Source organism: Xenopus laevis, chromosome 7L, assembly GCF_017654675.1.
Source record: "Xenopus laevis strain J_2021 chromosome 7L, Xenopus_laevis_v10.1, whole genome shotgun sequence".
NCBI lineage: Eukaryota > Metazoa > Chordata > Amphibia > Anura > Pipidae > Xenopus > Xenopus laevis.
In genome coordinates, this window is record NC_054383.1 from 7,510,634 (window position 1) to 7,535,405 (window position 24,772).

At 39.2% G+C, this 24,772-nt stretch overlaps 1 protein-coding gene across 9 annotated transcripts in view; it reads right to left on the reverse strand.

Moving 5' to 3' along the window:
* Positions 1–428: 428 nt before the first annotated feature.
* Positions 429–24,772, reverse strand: part of cd4.L (cd4 receptor L homeolog) — a 48,060-nt gene continuing 23,716 nt past the window's right edge. For 3 of the 9 annotated variants that reach the window (XM_041570185.1, XM_041570184.1, XM_041570180.1), the window contains exons 2-12: positions 20,452–20,504; positions 17,781–17,884; positions 12,440–12,583; positions 9,535–9,690; positions 8,383–8,526; positions 7,605–7,847; positions 5,935–6,294; positions 5,165–5,410; positions 2,441–2,562; positions 1,102–1,169; positions 429–1,002 (exon numbers count right to left, since the gene is read on the reverse strand). In XM_041570185.1, coding sequence (XP_041426119.1) covers positions 954–1,002; positions 1,102–1,169; positions 2,441–2,562; positions 5,165–5,410; positions 5,935–6,294; positions 7,605–7,847; positions 8,383–8,526; positions 9,535–9,690; positions 12,440–12,491 — 1,440 coding nt within the window. In that variant the 5' untranslated portion in view covers positions 12,492–12,583; positions 17,781–17,884; positions 20,452–20,504 and the 3' untranslated portion in view covers positions 429–953. Of the gene's footprint in view, positions 1,003–1,101; positions 1,170–2,440; positions 2,563–5,164; positions 5,411–5,934; positions 6,295–7,604; positions 7,848–8,382; positions 8,527–9,534; positions 9,691–12,439; positions 12,584–17,780; positions 17,885–20,451; positions 20,505–22,779; positions 22,886–24,772 lie in introns of those variants that run through there. The other 6 variants (XM_041570182.1, XM_018225045.2, XM_041570179.1 and 3 more) reach the window with 3 other exon arrangements.

Consider the following 24,772-nt stretch of genomic DNA (forward strand, 5'->3'; position numbering starts at 1 on the left):
TTCCCAGCTGCCCCCAGTCACTGTGCCTTGTGCCTGCACTTTAGGATGGAACTACTTTCTGGCAGGCTGTTATTTCTCCTACCTGAATCAGTCTCAGTGGGACTTGGCTTTTACTACTTTTAAGTGTTGTTCTTAGATCTACCAGGCAGCTGTTATCTTGTGTTAGGGAGCTGCTATCTGGTTACCTTCCCATTGTTCTGTTGTTAGGCTGCTGGGGGGGGGGAGGTGATATCACTCCAACTTGCAGTACAGCAGTAAAGAGTGACTGAAGTTTATCAGAGCACAAGTCACATGACTGGGGGCATCTAGGAAACTGACAATATGTCTAAACCCATGTCAGATTTCAAAATTGAATATAAAAAAATCTGTTTGCTCTTTTGAAAAATGGATTTCAGTGCAGAATTCTACTGGAGCAGCACTATTAACTGATGTGTTTTTGAAAAAACATGTTTTCCCATGACAGTATCGCTTTAACGTTGTATAATACTGATCACAGCAATGATTATTACAGCATTAAACATGGAATATACATCCAGTAATTATCAGTTCTAAGCAGGTATGGAGTCCTCTTCATTTCTCTGGCAACTAAAAGTATCAGCACGGGGCACAGAAGCAGCACCGCTCAGCGATGTTCCGCAATGTTCTGCAATGGGATAGGCCAATGCTCTGCAGATTTATGGATAAAGTACCGGCAGTCTGTCCTCCAGGTTAATGGAATGGAAATGGTTAATGGAATCCTGCAGATCCCCTGGAGGGTTAATGGCAGAGGCACAGTGGTTTCGCTCTGGTTTAGGAAGGGTTAACATAGTATTTGAATTCCGTTTTATGTACAAGTTCAAGGAGCAGCACTCCGTGGGCAGGAAGGAGTTAATGAACGGACGCTCTGCAGGTTACCGGCAGACTCTGCGCTGGTCAATGAAGTAATGGTCTTCTGCTTTCTGGGAAGCAAGGGGTTAATGGCCAGGCACCCAGTCTTTCTCTCTCAGTCTCGTTGGTGCAAATCTGGGGGGCACAAGGGTTACAGACACATTACACTGTATTTATCTCATTTCCTCTTGAAAAGCGTAATTTTACATATTGTTGCAACCCTGTCTTACTTACCCTTTACACTGACACCTCCTCTGCTGGTCCAGATTCTGTAAGATCCAAGCCCCTCGTCTCGCCCGGCGCTGGAACAATGGAAAGGGAATATTTTAGGGTGGTTAAAAGGGGAAGTTGTAGGATGTGGGTCCATGCAGTCAGAACCAGCAGTGCAGCGGAACAAAGAGCACTATATACTTTAAAGGGTTGTTCATCTTTGAGTTTACTGTTAGTATGATGTAGAGAGGGATATTCTGAGACAATTTGCAATTGGTTTTCATTTTTTATTATTTGTCGTTTTTGAGTTATTTAGCTTTTTATTCAGCAGCTCTCCAGTTTGCAGTTTCAGCAATATGGTTGCTAGGATCCAAATTACCCTAGCAACCATGCACTGATTTGAATAAGAGGATTAATAAAAAGTAACAATAACAATACATTTGTAGCCTTACAGAGCATTTGTTTTTAGATGAGGTCAGTGACCCATTTGAAAGCCGGAAAGAGAAATAATTTAAAAAACTATACAAAATAAATAATGAAGACCAATTGAAAAGTTGCTTAGAATGAACCATTTTATACTAAACATTAACAGTGAACCACCCCTTTTAAGCTAGGGACCCCCATTTGAAAGCCGGAAAGAGTCAGTAGAAAAAGAGAAATAATGAAAAAACTATAATAAAAAAAAATAACGAAGACCAATTGAAAAGTTGCTTAGAATGATCCATTCTATAACATACTAAACATTAACTTAAAGGAGAACCACCCATTTAAAGCTAGGGACCCCCATTTGAATGCCGGAAAGAGTCAGTAGAAAAAGAGAAATAATTAAAAAACTATACAAAATAAATAATGAAGACCAATTGAAAAGTTGCTCAGCAGGGGTCGTAGCTACAAAGGAAGCAGACTCTGTGGCTGCAGTGGGGCCCTAGAGGTATACTGGGCCCCATGAGGCCCTAATTAATGTGCAATTTCAATATATATTGGTATCTGGATATTTTGGAGGCCCATTAACATCTTTTTACACCGCTGTTACTTAGAACTGGTCATTCTATAACATACTAAAAGTTCACTTAAAGTTGAACCACCCCATTAAACAAACTTCCCCTTTAATTGTAATATTTATAACAAGGGTAATATTTAGCATTATTAATCCACTGGGCGAGTTAGAGAATTATAAGGGAAGGACAGAGATGCCCTTCAGCTTTACATATAATCATGCAGCTTATTTTGGACTACAATTCCCAGCATCCTCTGGCACCCAAAGGCTGTATCTTCTGCTTGCTGAAAACTTGCTCTCTCTGCATATTATTCTAGGACTTGCAGCAGAAGTGAGGTATTTGCAGCAGGAGACAGTAAGACTCACCTTTCTGCGGCACCGAGCCGCCAAAAGAACGATTGTCACCGTGCCGACGAGTATCAGGATGGCTCCTCCTCCGACCACCACCCACACGAATGAGGGGCTTTTTATGAACGTGGTCTCCAACTCTACACAGGGGGAAAAGGGGATTATGGAAATGTATGAACTGGAGATAAAAGAAAAACAGGCTGCTCAACTGTCACATGAGATAGGGGGGCACTGCCAGTTCTAAGGGCACCCGAGTGTCTCATTTATCACTGGTGCCACATTGATATAAACACACCTCCCAACATTTTGGAAATAAAAAGAGGGACAAAACAGTGTTTTGGCCACACCCATTTTTGTGGCCACGCCCCCTAATTACCATGTTCATTTTACAAAATTTGGCAGGTTATGAAAGTTAGAACATATTTCGGTGTTTTTTTTCCCAGTTATTACAGTTTTGCTAATGAAGGTGAATTGCCCTTTAAGTTGTGAGTCTAACTTTTCCCAAGGGACCTGTTATCTTATATTGTTACAATTACTTATTTGCTTATCTCAAAATTGTTACAAAAGTATCTTATCTGCTGCTGTGGCTGTTTTGGGCTCTCTGCCAAAAACCAATTAAGTTAGAAACATTGTTTCTTTTTCTGGTTGTTCAGTGCAGAGAAGATCGGGACTTTCCAGTACAAACGAGGGACTGCGGGTTGAGCTGTCAAAAGAGGGACTGTCCCTCTAAAAACGGGACAGTTAGGAGGTATGAATAACCTTAGCTCAGAAATTGGGGAGAAATGACAAGCATGTACCCTTATCAATCCATTGAATGGGGTCTTCCACCTAAAAAAGTATTTTTGTTTGTTTGTATAGTTAAATAAAATATTCCCAGAACAATTTTCTAAGCACTTCTGCAATTGATATTTCATACAATGAATGTAAAATAACAGCACCACCTGCTGGTCATTCTGCACAACTGCTACAGTGTAAAAAACAAGTCATTAAAGGGGAACTATCGTTAAAATGAAAATTTAATATAAGCTAAAAACGGCGACCTGTTTCTGAAATAATCAAGTTACTCTTCAATGGCTTCCTTCCAGCATCTGTCTTCATGACAGGGAGTCTGATTTTGAATGATCGTTAAGTCTGGCGGTTGGGGGCTCATAGAAGATGTGTTAGAGCTCACTCTTTTAACATAACCGGAAATCTTGAATTTTTAATTGATTTTATTTAGAAAGTTTATTGTTTCATTGTGATGGAGCTGATATTAAAGGAATTCTGTCGTAATTGTTTTGGTGTATTTTTATATTTCTAAATGACACTGTTTACACTGCAAATAATTCACTCTACAATATAAAATGTCATTCCTAAACCAACAAGTGTATTTAGTTGTAATATTGGTGTGTAGGTGCATCTCAGGTCATTTTGCCTGGTCATGTGATTTCAGAAAGAGCCAGCACTTTAGGATGGAACTGCTTTCTGGCAGCCTGTTGTTTCTCCTACTCAATGTAACTGAATGTGTCTCAGTGGGACCTGGATTTTTACTATTAAGTGCCGTTCTTAAAGGACCAGTAAAAAAAAAATTGTTAGTATACAACGAAAAAAAAAATCGATTTGAAATCGCAAAGTCTTCATTAAGAAATAACTTACCGAGACTCCATTTTGGTTCCTCTTCAAAAAAGGCAATCCATCATACGACGCTCGATTTCTCCTCCCTGCCTTCCTTATAGGAGATAGCCAGGGAGGAGAATTCGAGCGCCGCATGATGGAGAGAAGCGCAAACAGAGTTTTGGTAAGTTATTTCTTAATAAAGACTTAGCAAAAGACTTAGAAAGTTTCATTTGTCTTTGTGTTTTTTTTTTGTTGTATACTAACGAATTAAAAAAAAAAGATGTTACTGGTCCTTTAAATCTACCAGGCAGCTGTTATCTTGTGTAAGGGAGCTGCTATCTGGTTACCTTCCCATTGTTCTTTTGTTTGGCTGCTGGGGGGGGAAGGGAGGGGGTGATATCACTCCAACTTGCAGTACAACAGTAAAGAGTGATTGAAGTTTATCAGACTACACGTAACATGACTAGGGGCAGCTGGGAAACTGAATGTGTTTTAAGTAATGAATAATACTGCATTCACTATCACTTGGAGAGAAACTGACAATATGTCTAGCCCCATGACAGATTTCAAAATTCAATATTAAAAAATCAATATGCTCTTTCGAAAAAAGGAATTCAGTGCAGAATTCTGCTGGAGCCAGGGCCGGATTTACAAAGTGGGCACCCCTAGGCCCACTGCTGTTCGTCGTGCAAATTTTCATCATCTGGACCAAAACAATGGGGATTGGCATTTGGGAAATTTAAAAAATTATTGTATGTCCAGTTCATCCCCAGTGTTTTTGAACCAATGTGGGTGTGGTTGAGCAGCATGCCGCCCCCCCTAAAATCCTGCTGCCCTAGGCCCGGGCCTAGGTGGCCTTTCCACAAATCCGGGCTTGGCTGGAGCAGCACTATTAACTGATGTGTTTTGAACAAAACATGTTTTCCCATGACACTATCCCTTTAAATCTTTATTTCTGCTGTAGTTCTTTAAGTATAGTTCTTAATTCTGAGAAAATATATCTGCTGATAATGACAGTTTTGGGTCTATATACCACCTTCATCCAGCAGAGGGAGTTAAATAGACATCACTATTGGTCGGCGTGTGTGGCCATGTTTGGGCATCTATCGGTGGCACTGATCTGATTGGCATTGGTTCAGCTCTTACCCAAAGTGATATTATTGCTCAGCATGATCTTGCCCCCAACGCGCACGCTGCAGATCCACACTCCCATGGACTCCGGCACAGCCGTAAGATCCCAGGAAAAGGATGATTTTCCCCGCTGGTCGTGCTTCTCAGTGTTACTCTTCACATGATGCCAGTAAAGAGTGCTATTGGCATCGATGCAGCTTGTCTGGCAGGTTAATGACACTTTGGCTTCCAGCGGGAGTTGTTGGCTGGGGAAAGCTGAAACTAAAGAAGAAGATGTAGCTTTAAGAGGATTCTCTAATATTTCCTGTAGTCAGTGTCAGACCAAATCCAAACAGGAAGCCCCCCCCCTGTTGCGTGTATTGGCATTGGGGCAGATTGGACTAGCGGGGCACAACAAAAGGGCACAACAAAATCTCCTGGGTGGCCCTGGCCTCAGTGGGCTCTCCCATTCCGCCAAGCCGTTGGCCTTACTATTTCTCTTTTCTGTATAAGGGGAAGATGTGGATGGAAGCAGAAGGCAAAGACAAGGGCAAAAGACAATCAAAGGCAGAAAGAGTAGAGATTAAATGGAGAGGAAGAGACAGAAGGGAAGAGAAGTACAGAAAGGGAAAGAGAACGGTCAGAAAAAGGAGGGGAGAAGAAAAGATCATAGAACCAATGTGTGGGACTTGGCTTCAGAATTATTGGTAGGTCCCATCTTCTGCTCATTTGTGTAACACGGGATGATAAACCTGAGGATACCAAATGTGCACCTTCCTGACACAGGCACCTCTCTGGCTTCTCACCTGTGAGCATCACCAGACACACGTCCATTGACAAATTCTTCTTTTGCCTATTTCCCTGTTTCAGCTGGATCTCCAGGTGGTACCAGCCTGTCTTAGGCTTGCGGAGGAAGAAGCTCAGGTTACGCGGATGCTCTTTTTTGCCTTCCCTACAACGATCGGGCCAGCAGGCACCGGAATTGACAGTCAGAGAAGAGATGACAGATGGAATCTTGGTCTTATCATTTGAGTAGGAGATCGATCCATCGACTGCAGTAACTCCATTTGCTACAGCAGTCTCCCGCACGTTGAAATTAAAATCCCAAGGGATCCAGGCAGGGGAATCCTTTGGTATATAGATCATTTTTGAAGTTTGAAAAAATCCTGCAAATTGGAAAAGAAAAACATTGTGGTTTGTGTGAATAACCAAACAGGTTTTTCTCTTATATTGTACAGGTCCAACTTTGGAGAGAAGTAACGGGTTGGCCTACTTCCCCCCCCATCTGGCTCTTCAATCGCTGATAGAGAAGCAACAGTTTGTCTCTTTCCTATACATAACTTATGTAAAACATGATAAATTTTTGACCCATAACTAAAACTTGTGGATGTCATTCAATATATGTGGACAAGGAGTTGGCCTTTGCAAAAAGTGAGTGGGGTTTTAGGTGGATCAACAACATTTCCGGCCATGACTGGTTCTCTGGTTTCAGTGGTAAAGAACTGGGTCAGTACAGGGTCGGCCCACCAGGAAAAATCCCATTGGGTCCAGAGCAACTTGCTACCTGCCACCAGTCTGGTGGTGGGGGATATTGATGGCCAGCTGTGGGGGGCCCTAGTTGCTCAGTTCACCGGTGGGACATACGTTTCCCACTGGGTTAGCACCCACTTAGTGGCAGGTTCTGCTCAAAGCTTCAGCAGGTAGTAGTTTGTTACAGTGCCACTACTGGGAGTCTCAATGTGCCCTGGTCTAGTGAGCAGGACACACAACACCAGATCTGTAGACCTTCAAAAGGGTGGAACATGCATTGTTAAGATCAACTCATGGTCTGCTCAGATTACAATATTCATATAAATGGGGCCCCATTCTACTTTCATGGCAGGGGCCTGATAACCTGAGACCTCACCAATTAAGTAGAATGGAGATCCTTCATTTCTGAAGGTGGCCTTGTTCTTGGGTGCTCAGCAATAAAGAGAGGCTTTAGTGATTTATTCTCCATTCTGCCAGTGGTATCCCCCAGTAGAACGTGGACTGGACAGAACCAAGAGCCTTTGAGAATTCTTTTAGTTGTGTCCTAGGTACAAGTACTTGGTAAGTTCCATGAGGCTGGTGACTTCTAGAAACAGAAGATTCTGACTGTGGGCAGTTCCATGATAAGTTCCTCTGCCTGTGAGCCAATTCATAGTTACTTCTCCTGCATAGGAAACTGATATGGACCTACATTCAAATCTGATTGTTATGGGTAAGTACTGTTTAGGTCTAGCTTCATAAGCAACAACTCCCTTCCTGAATAACTAGATGTGTTCTCCTGCCCCACTTCTGATTATTAATTCAGGTACTTCTCTCTGACCATGGGAAAGAGAGCAGCCCTGCAGCAGAAATCTGTATCTGGGCAAATTGTGGTCCAACAGGACCAGCGGCACAACATTAAAACATCAGAATAAGATCATAATAAAGGAAACGGATCTCTTCATACCTGACACACTGATGAGTAGTGGGAATGTGGCTTCGTTTTCCCTATCAATCCACACACGGCAGTTATATGTCCCACCATCAGTAATCTGGACATTCGGCACCTTTATTTCACCTTTTCCCTCAATGTTCCCCCTTCCGGGTGTTTCCCATAAGGTCCGGAGACCCGTCATGGTTTTGGAATACGTTTTAATGCTCAGATCCAGGTCTTCCGACACTATTAAATTAGTAGAGGGCGACACAGAAACTGTAGAAAAGAAAGTGAAGTTATATCCGGCATTCAGGGACCTGATAAACATTATATTCCTGGGGAAAAGATAAGTTGGGGTTCAGGAATGGAGAGCATTTGAAAACTGGGATTTTTAGGGGGAGAAATGACATATAATAATAATTCGGGATGCACCATATCCACTATTTTAGGATTTGGCCGAGTCCCGAATCTTTTGTGTAAGATTTGGCTGAAAGCCGAACCAAATCCGAACCCTAATTTGTGTATGTAAATTAGGGAAACAAGGGCGAAGGAGATCAGATTTTTTTATTTCTTTTGCTTTTTTTAGATTTGGATTCTGTTCGGCCAGACACTTGGATTTGGCCAAATCCGAATCCTGCTGAAAAAGACCAAATGGGCGATACCCAAATCGAATCCTGGCTTTGGGTTCTTTAAAACGGTCAGCAAATGACTTTGCTCAGCTCATAGGTGGAACCATGGTTCTGTATATATGATTTGTGCAAAGGATTTCATTTATATCAGAATAGATCCTGTCTCATTCCATATCACTTACTCTCAAAGATGACCAGAATAATGATCATTTTCTGATCGCAGGAGTAATTGCCCGAATCACCAAGCCTAATACCGGTCAGTTTCATGGAGTTGTTCTGTTTTGTTGTTTCATACGGGAAGCTGATGCGACTGGCGTCAGCGCGACCTATAGATGACACAAAACACAACATTATTAAATGTATGGAAACGAAAAAAGTTGTACAGGATAATGTACCCCCTACTGTAAATGATAAGGATAGAAGTCACTGAGGGGTTGTTCTGTGACCATATAAAGGCACAAGGCTGCAGGCTGAGTTATACAGGGAACTCTGAGTATCACTCATGTATTATAAGGGATAATGTACCCCCTACTGTAAATGATAAGGATATTAGAAGTCACTGAGGGGTTGTTCTGTGACCATATAAAGGCACAAGGCTGCAGGCTGAGTTATACAGGGAACTCTGAGTATCACTCATGTATTATAAGGAATAATGTACCCCCCTACTGTAAATGATAAGGATATTAGAAGTCACTGAGGGGTTGTTCTGTGACCATATAAAGGCACAAGGCTGCAGGCTGAGTTATACAGGGAACTCTGAGTATCACTCATGTATTATAAGGGATAATGTACCCCCTACTGTAAATGATAAGGATATTAGAAGTCACTGAGGGGTTGTTCTGTGACCATATAAAGGCACAAGGCTGCAGGCTGAGTTATACAGGGAACTCTGAGTATCACTCATGTATTATAAGGGATAATGTACCCCCTACTGTAAATGATAAGGATATTAGAAGTCACTGAGGGGTTGTTCTGTGACCATATAAAGGCACAAGGCTGCAGGCTGAGTTATACAGGGAACTCTGAGTATCACTCGTGTATTATAAGGGATAATATACCCCCTACTGTAAATGATAAGGATATTAGAAGTCACTGTGGGGTTGTTCTGTGACCATATAAAGGCACAAGGCTGCAGGCTGAGTTATACAGGGAACTCTGAGTATCACTCATGTATTATAAGGGATAATGTACCCCCTAATGTAAATGATAAGGATATTAGAAGTCACTGAGGGGTTCTGTGGCCATATAAAGGCACAAGGCTGCAGGCTGAGTGATCAGGTAATTTGTTTGTTGTGTAAAGTAATACAGAAAAAATTCTGGGCAGTATATCTTACTTCCATAAGTTTTTTGTGTAAGCAGGCTCCTTACATAGGTCCCTCCATCAATTTTCCAGGTATAATCACCATTATTGTAGGTGTCACACGGCATTACAACACTTTCCCCAACTGTCTTCCACATTTGCAATATTTGAGGGGATGTCAGAGATGGACCTAAAAGAAAAAATTAGATTGTTTTTTTCCGCTTGTTCTCTTTGTGTAGTTAGTAGGTAACCCTTCAATGCATGGACCATTTGTTTCCATATCTCATATATGCTTCTAATAATAAAGAACATTTCTATGGAAAATTGCTTTACATCAATATTTGAAGAGGAACGTCACAAATGCCCATAGAAGGGGCTTTCATACTGGATCATGTGTGTGTCTGCAGGAGGATGTTTTCTCCCTTACCAGGACAATAGTTATGTTTATTATTTATTTATTTATTTTAATTCTAACCATGAAGAAGTGGAGGACGTTGTCAGGAGAAAGAGGCTGGTCTGATGTTCTTCAGGTTCCTCAGAGCTTTCTAATGTTTTTCCTGACCAATTTTACATTCACTTACTTAAATATACTTTCTTAAATATGAGAAAACTGGATCCAGCAGACAGCAGAGGCATATCCTTAGGGTGCAACCATTATGGAAAAAGGAAGGGGACAGATCTATACTATTTTTAAGGAGTTGTTCACTATTGAACTTTTAGTATGATGTAGAGAGGGATATTCTGAGACAATTCGCAATTGGTTTTCATTTTTTATTATTTGTGGTTTTTGAATTATTTCGCTTTTTATTCAGCAGCTCTCCAGTTTGCAGCCATCTGGTTGCTAGGGTCCAAATTCCCCTAGCTACCATGCATTGCTTTGAATAAGAGACTGGAATATGAATAGGAGAGGGACTGAATAGAAAGATGAGTAATACAAAGTAGCAGTAGCAATAGATTTGTAGCCTTACAGAGCATTTGTTTTTCCGATGGGGTCAGTGATCCCCTTTGAAAGCTGGAAAGAGTCAGAAGAAGAAGAAGGCAAACAATGCAAAAACTATAAGAAAATAAATAATGAAGGCCAATTGAAAAGTTGCTAAGAATTAACCATTCTATAACATACTGAGGTGAACTACTGCTTTAAGTACATAGAGCCCCCCACAGGCCTACTAAATTGTTACTGTCTGGAATCTTACAGTAGTCTCTATGGACCATCTATTGCCACCAGTCTGGACCTGGTATCTGCTACAGAATCTATAGACAGCAGGTAATGGTGTAACAGTGTTGTAGCGATGATCCCTTTTCTTGGATTGGATTTAGTAGGTCTACCCTCCTGGTACTCCACCTACACAACCTCCTTATCCATCCTCATGAGTCTTTCTTTCCTTTCCAGACTTAGTTTGTGGTTCATTGGGGTCTAACCACCATTAGGTCTGTCTTTGTGGTTCTTGTACTGATGGGGTACTAGTCACTACTCTCTAAGGTGGAGCCAAATTTGCATTGGGGTTCTAGCATTGCTCTCCTCCCTTTATCCAAAGTGTCATTGGGTGTCTCCTCCCCTCTATAAAAACCTTCCATTTTCCCATTGCTGGAACCTTCCTGTAGGGTATTCCCTGTACCAATTAATACTCTTTGGTGACCAATAGGTATAAAGATATGTAATTTGTTATCAGGAAGCTCATCTCAAGCATTCTGGTGAATAGATCCTATACCTGTACTGTAATTATTACAGATTTCCTCCCTAAGGAAACATTCAGTTGCTCTTATTGCATTGATTTCTTTTGGTTGTTTAGCCTAGGCAACCGGTTTATTGGATTTGGCCTCAAACACGCCTCAAATGAGCAGACAGACTGACAGCTCTGTGCCAGACAGACGGAGCTTTGGTGGAACGAGATGAGTATTGCACAACCACACATGGCCACATTTTGCTGTAGTATCGAAAAATCTCAATTGTGAGCTTCAAATTTAAAAAAAATCTAATTTCAAAACCTTGGTCACTCAAGGTTACCGTATATTATAAAAAACTTGATCACACCAAAGACACATTCTACTCTAAGTCTGCAAAGTTTTAAATTGATAAGAGAAACTCAAAATTTTAATTTGGAAACTAAAATGCCCGTTGTGACTTGCCGGCTTTTAGTCACCGACAATTCATATTTGAGTTTGGGACATTTTTTGCACTTAATACATTTCAAATATTCAAGTTTTAGGAAACTTGAAGTCACAATTTTTTGCAACCAAATCCTGAAATCCCGGTAAAAACTTTTGAATGTTGATAAATCCCTTCATCCTTTGTTGAAGTGTGGAAAACTAAGCTGAGAAGCTCCTACGGTGATATTATTTAATAGGAAATTACTTTATTTATTTGTTTGATTGTTCCTCCATTTCCACCATTAATATGTAGTCAACAGGATAACATTTCCCCCTCCATCCTATTGCAAATAAGAAGATTAGTCCCAGTTTTCCCCCCAGTGCATGCCATAGATTAAATTTTGTCCCTTTACTCACAATTTTAAAAAAAATCAAGATATTCTAATATCACCAGGAACAGGAATGGAGCCGTTTCCTATAACTTTATCCCTACTCAACCTTGTGCTCTTGTCTATTACCTGCATTTTTTTCCATTTGTACATGCTATTTGTCGTTCTCATGTCTTATCTTATTTGTGAATGAAAAAATGATCCTGACTGTTCTGTCATAATCATCCTGACTTCACTATTGGTTGAACTGTCTGAATCGTACTTTGATTAATTGTTTTGGTGGGCAACTATAACAAATGAAGAAAGTATCCCCTGATTTAGACTTCTGTGTTTCCTTAGAATCATTTAGCCTTCTTTTCTGTTGGATGGACGTATCTTCATAAAATCACTGGTGGCCCTTTAGACAATGTGTAGATGGTTAAAACAGGCAATCATTGAGCATAGCTTGTGTCTTACACTTACCCATCTGGAGGAAGAGAAGATAAAAGGTGAAGGTGATAACTTTTATCTCCATTTTGAGTTGAAGTCTTTCCTTGGCTTCTATCTTAGTTTTTCTTTCTTTGGAATCTTAGAGACCAGGTCTTCTGTCTCAATTTGTCCAAAGTGCTACATTAATTAAAAAAAAAAAGAAATGTGCCATAAATATACAATAAATAGGGTTCCTGGATACATTTGTAGAGAATGTGCTTCTCTGCCTCGTATTTTCTTTTTGTTTGAGGTAATGCATTTCTTATAAAATAGTGAAATACAGAAGAGGAGATTGCTATGATAAGGTTTGGGAAGAGTGCAGTGTGGTTCATCTTGTACTTGTGGTTGAATACTGTAGGAGAGAGAGAGATGAATGTGGTTCAGTATAGCAGGGTGGAGATGAATATGGAGAGGACTGGCTGTGTCTCAGCAGAGCCTGTGACTATAATATAGCACATAGGAGTGGTTATGTGTGGGATTTAGAGCAATGATGCCCAACAGTAGGCATGGAGGATGCATATGGCTTCTCTCTGCTTGGTTATAGCCAACAGACAACAGGGGTCCAGTCTTAAAAAAATCAGTTTGATGCATTCAGTTAAATGAAAATATAACAAAAATGCATGGTACACCATGTTTTTTTAAAAAAAAGCTGCATGACAGATGTTCTAATAATGGAGCAAAAGTGAAGGGCAATGTTAATGGAGGGGAAAGTTTGGTTTGATCCAGTGAGAGAGAGGTGCTCATGATTTCATCCAATGAGAGAGAAGCAATCATGTTTTGATGCAATGGGAAAAAAGTGATCATGGGTTGATCCAATTAGAATGAAGTAATCATGGGTTGATCCAATGAGAGAGACATAATCATGGGTTGATACAACAAGAGAGAAGTAATCATGGGTTGATACAACAAGAGAGAAGTAATCATGGGTTGATATAATGAGAAAGATAATCATGGGTTGATACAATGAGGGAGAAGTAATCATGGGTAGATACAATGAGAGAGAATTATGGGTTGATAAAATGAGAGCGAGGTAATCATGGGTTTGATCATATGAAAGAGAAGTAATCATAGGTTGATCCAATGAGAGATAAGCAATCATGGGTTGATCCAATAACAGAGGTGATCATGGGTTGATCCAATGAGAGAGAGGTGATCATTGGTTGATCCAATGAGAGAAAAATGACCATGGCTGGATCTAATTAAGAATCTAGATTAGTACAGTTCAATTTAGTGAGTGGAAAGTGGCAATTGCTGAACTCACCAGCTAAAAGACCAGACAACTATTAGCCCATTCAGGAATATTCAGGTTGGGCTACAAGGTTGTAGTTTAATTCATTACCTTCTTATGTTATAGTGTTGTTATACTAGACTGGAATTTTATGGTTCGTGCTGCTTTTTTATAGGCTATATGATCAAACAACAATTTATTTATACCACATGTATCAAATAACATGACTGCTATTGGAATTCTCATACTACAGAATAAAACAGACTGCCTTCTATAGGGGTCTAACACACAATGTCAGAAGTGGATGTGGTACAGGTATTTAGTTGAATAGTGGGGGTATGTGGCAGGGAGGAGGTTCAGGCACTAATTGAGTGCTATGGGTCTTTAAATACACCACAACCAGTCCATGGCTCCTGGTGTTTATAACAGCCAATGTCAAAAGCACGTTCAGATCCCTATAGATACCATTAACTGAAGGCAGACATTAAGTACAAGGCTGCATTACACTACTAGGGCCCTATGCTCTGCAAGTTGGACCAGGTCCTTCAATCCAACACAAGAAAAAGAGCACATCAGAGCCCTGGCTTTGGCCAAATACTTGTGGGATTTTAAAAGTGTATTTATCAAATGGCGAAGTCTAACTTTCATAAATATGCTTCTAAAATCCCATAGGAATGAATAGAAAGTGGGTGAATTTATTTTGCTGTGAGCTCTAATCTTAAATTTTGATAAATCTGCCCCCTATTCCACATCACTCAATGGAAACAATTTGGCACCTCTTACCTTTCTAGCATGTGTCAACCCATAAATAAATAAGCCCTTTAATACATTTTTTAGGGGGAAATTCTCCTCAAGCTTGAAGTATGTTGAGGACTGGTCAGAGAGGATGATGTTTATGTAGAGACATTTGTAACCAAAGGAACTTGTTACATCACAGTGAGCAGGTCACATCACATAAGTTGTCCTGTGACTAAACACAATCCTTTGTAGACTATCTCTTACCCACATCAGCCCTCGGCCAGTGTAAGTGAGGGATCAATTTGCTTCCAAAGCTGAAACCAATGCATCTCCCCAATGTAAACTTGTGATCAGTTGTGACTACAGCTATGAGATTTTCAACAAATCAGCCAATCCATCTTTGATTGGCCTACTGTAGTTTGAATACAGAAAAAGCAATTATGAGATTGTTTGCGTTGGGTAACTGCACTATGAAATAATATGAATAAAATATTCTGTATATTAGGATGTAGTTTTACACAAGCACTACATACATGCATACCACGAACCTCTAAGGTTTACATATTGACAGGCACATGTATAGATACTTTCCCTGTTTCTACGAAATTAATTATGTCTATAGAATGAGCATGTAGGGAAATGGGGTTTGAAGTGGCTTTGTGGGTGCCACCCCTCCCCCCAAGTTCCTACCTAAATATCCTCTCTCCCTTCATACACCTGGGTAAAATATTGATATGTTTCCTGTTATTGTTGTGGTGAGACCACAAAGAGAGTGAGAGAGATAGAGAGAGGGAGATAGAAGAGGGTGAATGATGTAGAGTGTCTCTGAGATCAAGAGAAAGAAGGAGACAGATGCAGAGTGAGGAGATGGTGATGACTGTGAGATAGGGGAGGTGGAGGGAGAATGGAGGGAAGAAGGTATGAAGGTGGGTGTCAGAGAGAACTTATGTGTAGAAAAGGAGAAATATGAGGAGCCAATGAGGGTTACAGGAAGAAAGTTGGGCAAACTTGAATGAAAGCAGTTGAGCTCCATCACCATCTTCTATTAAGTAGTAGGTCATTTGGATCATGGTCTTCTCAACACTCGAGAAGAGGGAGGTGGGGGACACATTTTCAAGGTCTTTTCCATAACAATAACCTAAAATTACAGTTCTGGTTGTCACAGGGTACTATGTGGAGTTCCCCAATGAAAAGGGGGGTTGTTCAGCAGGTGTAAGTAACGAAATGACTCAAGCACAGATATAAACTGAAGAGGTGTTACGTGGTGTGTGTGTGTGATTATTCTCCATGCCTCCATCAGTTAAATAAAACAGTGAGCCGAGTAACAACAACTAAAAAATAATATAAATGAATTCATCCGATGGATGTGCAGTTTGGCAATTTATTTTGAAGGTCCAAAGATATTATCTAATATTGGGGCAAAGACCACCATAGTCCAGTAATCCAAAGCAATAAAATGCATTCTATAATTCTTATCATTATTTTACGACTAGACTAGCCCAGTGCACACTCCACCCTGGTCCTTCCCTGTAGTGTGTGAATGAAGTCCATCATAGGAAGCTGATCCATAATATATTAGACCAACTGTGAATCCACCACGGACAATACAGGTCAGTCAAGATGGCCAAGTCAAGGAGTTTGTGCAACATGGAAAGGAGTGGAAGAATATAAGTCTGAAGTCACTGGGTTCTGCCCTAGGGAGGCCTAGGTTGTTGTGTCCTGAGTCAGCTTCTTATGATCCTCAAGAAGTCAAGTTAGGACCTCCTTGTGCCTTAGACACTAGCTTGAGCTTCCTAAGCAATATGGGGTAGGAACTTACACTTCATTGTTTTGCACTCTGGAGCTGTTATGTCAATCTCAGTGCACACATTCAATGAGTTGAGGGATGTGCATTTATGAGGACACACATTTATAAGGGATGTGGTGGGTTTCTGGGATGACTGATGTGCACCAGAGATGGGCTCAGATTTACCAGTTACTTCCGAGTATCACAGAAACATATTCATATATTTAAAGACCCCACCAGCCACAAAGCGTCACTTCTCCCACACAGGCACAGAGATTTATACATGCGGCTTCACTGAGCCCCCCACCCAACTACACCACAAGGGAAGCGTCTATACCAGCAGAAGGATGGGGAGTGTATAGGAACCAAGAGACACGTCTCCTATCTACTGGTTCCATACCTATTTTCTGCATGAACCCTTAGTTCTGCATAAAAAGCACAAAAGAGAAATATTGCTCCATGGACAGAACAAATTTTAAGGAGCAGTTTATTCCATTGTCCAACACGAGCGAAATAAATTCAGTTTGTGTTTTTTTCTAATGTTTAAATCACTAAAAAATTATGGGTTTAATTTCTTGAGCCAAGGAGACCTCAAGGGTAAATATTATAAGTAAATATAAGTATTTGCACCTGAGGAAGGGGTTGGTCCCCGAAAGCTTGTGCCACAATGTCTGCAATAAACAAGATGAAGGCTTAAGCCCATGTGAATTGGTGTGTTTCTCCCCCTTACATAGCTTCTGCTAACAAAGCAGTCACAACAAAGAGCGAGGGGACGTAGGTTATACACTGATAATTAATTATCTTGCAAGGAGTGAACATGGAGTAGCATGAAGCTCCCTGTTTGGTGCGAGAAACCACAAAAACTATAGCTTTTTCTTGATTTAAACAAGGGCAAAAAGTGTGGTAAGCACAAGTCCTATTCATTGAATTTATGTTGAACATGGGGCTATTAATTAATTAATAGCATTTTTGTGGTTATTATGCAGAACTAAAGCTTCATGCAGAAAACAATAGATATGGAGCCAGTAGATGGGTGATGTATCTCTGGGTTCCTATACACTCCCCATCCTTCTGCTGGTATAGACGCTTCCCTTGTGGTGTAGTTGGGTGGGGGCTCAGTGAAGCCGCATGTATAAATCTCTGTGCCTGTGTGGGATACATGACGCTTTGTGGCTGGTGGGGTCTTTAAGCGGGGGCTGTGATATGTTTCTGTGATACTTGGAAGTCACTGGTAAATCTGAGCCCATCTCTGGTGCACATCAGTCATCCCAGAAACCCACCACATCCCTTAGAAATGTGTGTGCTCATAGATGCACATTCCTCAACACAAAAAAAGTGTGTCCAGAGACTGAGACAATAGCTCTAGTGCACACAAACAAAGAAAAGAAAATTCTTACCCTATAAAGCTTTCAGAGCTTTCCTATAGCACAAGATTGTCCTCACTTTACTCCCTGAAGTTCACAAGAAGATGACCCAAGACACAAAAACCAAGACTTCTCTAATTCAGAACCACGTAATTTCCCTCTCCTTTCTATATCATACAAACTCGTTGCAGACATAAGATTCCATGCAAGTATACACACCCCAAACTTCTGCTGGTTTCGTTCGGCTCCTACTGTCATAGGATAACTGAAGAATGTCTAGAACGCGGTGCAGTTCCTGATTCAAGTTTTTTCATTATACCTGGCTGCAATAGTGAGAATATTATCCATGAATTTATCCATTATACACGAGGATACATACATACATGTAAGAGCACCTGGTGGGGAGATTCGGAAGACAGAAGATGGCACATGCCTCTTATGCCCACCCCTAGTTTCTGCATTTTTACTATTTTCAATTAGGCTTTGACTCACTTATTGTCATGCCAGCTCTATTCCTACCTATTGCACCCATGAAAAACACTAGATAGAATAGACATACAGCTGAATAAAGACACATGCAGTGTCAGACTGGGACACGAGGGGCCCACCAAAAACCCTTAGACCAAGGGCCCACCCAAAAACCTTTAGACCAGGGGCCACTCTAAGCATTATTTTCTTCCTTTCCTTAGTTAACCTCTATTCTCCTAGTCTCTTTTCTTTACATACTATAAACTATTATTCCATCTATTTAGCCTTTTTATTCTCATAGAAATAGGGAATGGCCATGAAATAAGCCAAATGTTTAGCAGCATGAGGGGCCACTGACACCTGGGCCCACCGGAAGTTTTCCTGGTATCCCTGTGGGCCAGTCCAACACTGGACACATGTCTAGCATGCTCAGTCTTTTGCTCAGTTAAATGTGGCCATAATCATAACCACTACAGGTATGGGATCTGTTGTAATGGGCGAATTTGAGATGTTTTGCTTTACTGAAAATTCACGGAACATCGAAAATCTGCCAAAATTCACTGAAGTCAATGGGCGACAAATTTTTTGGATGTGCAACAAAAGCTCTGAATTACGGATAGGCCATCTCTCATAGACTCCATTTTAACCAAATATTCCAAATTTTTAAAAATGATTTTCTCTGTTATAATAAAACAGTAGCTTGTACTTGATCCCAACTAAGATATAATTAATCCTTATTGGAAGCAAAACCAGCCTATTGGGTTTATTTAATGTTTAGATGATAGTCTAGCAGATTTAAGGTTTGAATATCCTAATTATGGAAAGATCAATTATCCGGGAAAAAACCCAGGCCCAGAGCATTCTGAATAATAGGTCCCATATCTGTACATGTAAAAAATTGAACTGCGCTAGAGGATTCCTCTGTCTGCACAGATGCGCCATGTGGAGTAAAAAAGTACTGAAACTGGACCTATAGTAAAGTTGCGCAGCGACAGATAACATCCCTATCTCCGCTGATAGACTGAAACTCAATCAGCTTGGTAAATATTAATATTATATATTCATATCTTACATGCTGGTGTTTCATGTTTATTTGTTGGCACTGTGTGACTTAAAGGCGCAGATTTATTAAGCTCGAGTGAATGGTTAGAATTTTAAAAAGTTCGAATTTCGAAGTAAATTTTTGGGTACTTCAACCATTGAATAGGCTATATTCGACCATTCGACTTCGATTCGAACGATTCAAAGTAAAAATCTTTTGACTATTCGACCATTTGATAATCGAAGTACTGTCTCTTTAAAAAAAACGTAGACTTCACACTTCGCCAAATTAAAGCTACCGAAGTGCAATGTGGGGACCTTCCACAGCACTTTTCTAAGTTTTTTTTGGTCGAATAAAAATCCTTCGATCGATCGCTAAAATTCGTTTAATTTGATCGTTCGAATGCTAAATTTGGTGAAAAACCCTTCAACTTCGATATTCGAAGGATTTAAATTCGAGGGTCGAATTTCGACGTTTTTTTTTAACTTCGAAATTCGACCCTTAGTAAATTTGTCCCTTAGGGACTATGCAATACAAGGTTTTTTATGGTGAAAAAAAATGTGACTTCAAATTCAGGTTTTCTGAACTTGAATATTGATTAAGTGTAAAAAAAAACCCTCAAAAACTCTAATATGAAAATGGCAGCAAAAAGCTTCTTTTTCTGTAGTGGTTAAGGGGAGGCGTATTTTTAAAATTCAAGCTATTTTAAAATTGGAGATTTCATAATAAAATTAAAATAGAAAAGAAGAGTAGAACGTGTTTTTACTCAATCATGTAAGGGTGGCCATATAGAGGCAGATTAAAGCTGCCGATATGACTGATTCTACGGGTCTCCCCGATCGATATCAGGCTGAAAAATGTCTGGATATCGATTGGGCAGGTTTGATTTTTTTTTTGGTGATCGAGGACCACATCAGCCAGTTGATGTCCCATTGGCTCCCATTTCCTTTGTTGTTTGACCCTACGGTCTGAAATTTAAATTGTGATCCATCTGCCTTTTGGCCATTTAGGGCAATGGAACAAGGAGCAATTGTAGGAGTTTTGTCTGCTGTGATAGATCCAGGCCCCAAATTATCTGCTGTTGAAGTGAAATCGGGGTGGTTTTTGGCCTTTTTGATGTCACATCAAAAATAAAATTGGTTTTAGCAGACTGATATTACACCAATGTATATATATTTTATAAGCAATTCAATTTAGATTTGTTCACTAAATACAACGGAATACAGACGCTATATTACAGGCGTCCAACCTTCAGTCACCATTGAATGCAGGAACATATAAAGCAGACTGTAACCCCTAATTTAGTCGCATACAGTTTGGTACGTTGCTTTTCAGTTATCATTTCAAAGTCTCTGCTGTGTTAGAATTCTCTGCACTCACCTTCAAGTTTCCTTTGTCTCAACGATATTCTCTGTCCCTCGGTGCGGTTCTGTCTGCGCAGGGAAATTCATTAACATTAGACTTAAGAACAATTCAACGTTTTGCCCTGTCTAGTAACCCATAGCGACCAATCAGCACTTGGTCTTGACTCACTGGAAGATAGAATAAATGAAAGCAAACGTCTGATTCGTCGCCACGGGTTACTAGACCTTGCCTCTGTTTTTACACAGCCCATTAGATTCCTATTTTTGACATAGAATAAATAAAAAAAAAAAACAGATTATTTTAGGTGGTAAATTGAACAAAAAAATTATTGACGATTCTGTAGAATGAATTTTTACCCCAGTCAGCACCAACTTGGTTTTGTTGTGGTTTAACAACTGTACTGAATGCAGGAACGTTATCTCTACACAATACCAAGCCTCTGTGGCACCCAAAGCTACTGTACCGAACCCTGCCGGTGCCTTACTCATACACTGCTCCCTGCAACCACATTGTATGAAGATCCATCTCTGATAATCACACGCGACTGAGCCTGACACCCAGATCAAAAGGTATAAAAAAAAAAAATACAAAACCTTAACATGTTGGTACAGTAAGAATAAGGTCTCAGGGCACATTAACGATAACTTCTCAGGCTCCCACCATAACCAGAACATAATATAGAAAATAATAAAGCTGAGAATACGGTTTTACCGAAATCCAGTTGAAATAATTTCCGCCTGTGTTATTTTCTACACAACGCAGTAACTTCCTTTTAAATCCTACAGCTCTCGTTTTTTCAATTAAGCTTCGTGGTTCAAACAGACTTTAATATGGGCTGTCCCGTCACTGATAAAACAAATATATATTCTTTAAAGATTTGCACTTTAATCACAGCCATTGAGTATCCCTAATATATTGCACTAATAGGAGGTTATTTATCAAAGTCCGATTCTATCTCAACATTTTCTGCTACAAACTCCGATCAAATCTGTTCGGGTTTTTTTACGCTTATTTATTATTACATTTTCCATAAACTTTGCTTTGGGGAAAAAAATCTGATTTTCACGATTTTTTCGGGGTATTGGACGAAACCCATTGCACATCAAAAAATCATAGGGACTTCTCCCATTGACTTATATGCAACCTCGACAGGTCTGAGACGCCAGATTTTCTGACTTTTCCGTTCTCAGGGTTTAATAAATTCCAAAAAAACTGTGATTTTTTTTAAACGTCCGATTTTATGAAAAAAAATCACAAATTTTAGTGATTTTTGCAATCGGAGTTTAGTAAATAACCCCCATAATGTTCCATGTGTATTTATGTTTATCCCTCTAGGGACCCCCAGGAAAATTCTCTTTCTGACCCATCCTAAATTATTTCCCTGTTTCCCTTTATTGTATCATTACTTGTAAAGCACTGGACACTATATAATCATACAATTAAAATTAAAATTGGCCGCTGAGCTGACCATATATATATATACATATATATATATATATATATATATATATATATATATATATATATATATATATATATATATATATATATATATAAAATAAACAAAAGCCATGAATATCTTGTAAATTATATCCTTATAAACGATGAGTTCAGTTATAAATGGTGAGTGGTGATGTCATTTTTGTCACATGACTCACTGAAGCTTGTGTATTATAATAAATAAAGTACCCCCTGTTGCAAAATATGAGGATATTAGAAGTTACCTCGGAGTTCCATGACCTGTATAAAAACCTTCGGCCTTGTGTTTTTTTATGGTCAAGGAACTCCTCGGTGACTTATAATATCCTTATATTTTACAAAAGGGGTAGCTTTATTCCCTATATATACAATATGTTTGTAGTGCAAGAATTGTGCAAAGTAACATTCTGTTACTTTGGAAAATTAAAGGGGTTGTTCACCTATGAGTCAACTTTTAGTATGATGTAGAGAGGGATATTCTAAAACAATTTGCAATTGGATTTCATTTTTTAATATTTGACGTTTTTTTTATAATTTCGCTTTTTATTCAGCAGCTCTCCAGTTTGCAATTTTAATTCCCCTAGCAACCATGCATTGCTTTGAATAAGAGACTGGAATATGAATAGGAGAGGGGCTGAACAGAAAGAAGAGTAATAAAAAGTAACAATAACAATACATTAGTAGCCTTACAGAGCATTTGCTTTTTTGTTGGGGTCAGTGACCACAGTTTGAAAGCTGAAAATAGTCAGAGGAAGAAGGTAAATAACAAAAAAAAAACTTTAAATAATAAAGACCAATTGGAAAGTTGCTTAGAACTGACCACTCTATAACATACTAAAAATGTAACTTAAACGTGAACCTCACCTTTAACATAACCACGACAGTAGCTCTGGTTTATAGATGACGAATAAGACTTGGGCAATTTTCAGTAAAATTTTTTCACATGAAATGTTTTTTGATCATTTTCCATAAATAATAAGCCTCAACACCCAAACCAAGTAAATAAGGCCTGCCCGTAAAAAACACACAATATTTCCATGCAGAGATTCTCAGCACACTCATTCGTCTCTTTTGTTTTCCATCGACTTGCTCCCTAAACCTTCTCATCACCGAGATGTTAAATTCACGTTGCTCTTGTTTGTCGGAAGAAAAAAAGGCTGACCCTACAGAATCTTATCTTCTTTCTGCAGTTATTACATTTGCACCTTAGTCTAGTAAAACCCTGCGGTTTGTCATCTACGTATTTGCGATGGTTTTCAATTGTGTGTATGCGTGTGTGTGTGGATTCTTCAATTAAATTTCTTATGAACTGACCGAAATCTTTCCATAATATCCGATTTTCGAAAAATGTTTACAATTCATTTTACTATGCCATCCTTGCAAAGATTGATATTCTCTATTTTTTGGCATTATGATAATTGAGTTAGGCTAGACTGATAGCTTTAGTTATAATGAAAAATTCTGAGAAACTGTTTAAAGAAGATCTATTGCAAAAATGAAAATTCAAGGTAAGCTTCATCATACTGAAATTTCTAAATACTGTATAACCAATTAAATATTCTGAGTTGTCTCTAAAATAATCAAGATATTTTTCACTCTCCACCTCTCAGCATCTGTCTCTCTTCATTCTCCCTTCACTCAAGAATTTGGAGTCTGATTTTGAATGACAGTTAAATCCAATATATCATTTAGGAGGGCTGACTTTGCCTAAAAGATATTATAAGTATTAAAGCTCACTCTTTCAAATTAGCCAGAAATAATGTCTTTCTACATGCAGAATTTGTGTAAAAGGCTAACTGCCTTTTACACAAATTCTGCATGTAGAGAGACATTATTTCTGGCTAATTTGAAAGAGTGAGCTTTTTTGTGAGATTTTGTTTGTACTGGAATCAGTTATTTGAGTGATCTCTTATATATTGCTAGGAAAGGAGCCACCCCTATAGGATATACTGTCAATGAAATGCAGACTCCCAAACCAGAATGAAGAGAAAACAGATGCTGAGAGAGGAATGGTGAAGAAAAACTTGATTATTTCAGAAACGGTACAGAATTGTTAATTGATTGTATTTAGAAAGTTTCTTATTCCGGTATGCTGAAGCTTATAATAAAGTTTCATTTTCGGGATAGTTACCCTTTAAGGGATTTTTCGCATGTACAGCTCAAGGCTTGTATTTAACAGCTGCCGTTATTTCCTTGTACCTTATTACTGAATTTCAAGCCTTTAAAAAACGAATTTAAAAAAATCATGTTTAAAAAAAAAAAGGGGCAACAGAAATTTAAAAAAAACGAGTGATAAGAAAACTGCAAAATGACTAAATGCAAACAAAGAAAATGATAATTTAGATAAATGTCGACACCATATAAATAGGGAGAGCTTCAATGGTGCAAGGACGTCATCTATCACAATTTATTTCCAGATTTTTTTATTCAACTAAATGAATCTCCTCATATGGTAAAAAGTATCCCTATATATTAATGCTCGTTATTTATTGATAAGGAAACAAACAAAATAATAAACAGGTTTTCAGCAATTGTCCTTGGAAAACTCTTAAATAAAAATTACATTTCTTCTACACGCAGGAAAATCCTATTACCACTATTTTACAAATTTAAATTCCCCCATTTATGTAAACAATACGCCACCACTTTGTGCCCTGGAACAAGTGGTCAGCTCAGCGGCCAATTTTAAACTTGCATTGTATGATTATATAGTGTCCACAATGTATTCAGTGCTTTACAAGTAATGATACAATAAAGGGAAACAGGGAAATAATTTAGGATGGGTCAGAAAGAGAATTTTCCTGGGGTCCCTAGAGGGATAAACAGAAATACACATGGAACATTATGGGGGTTATTT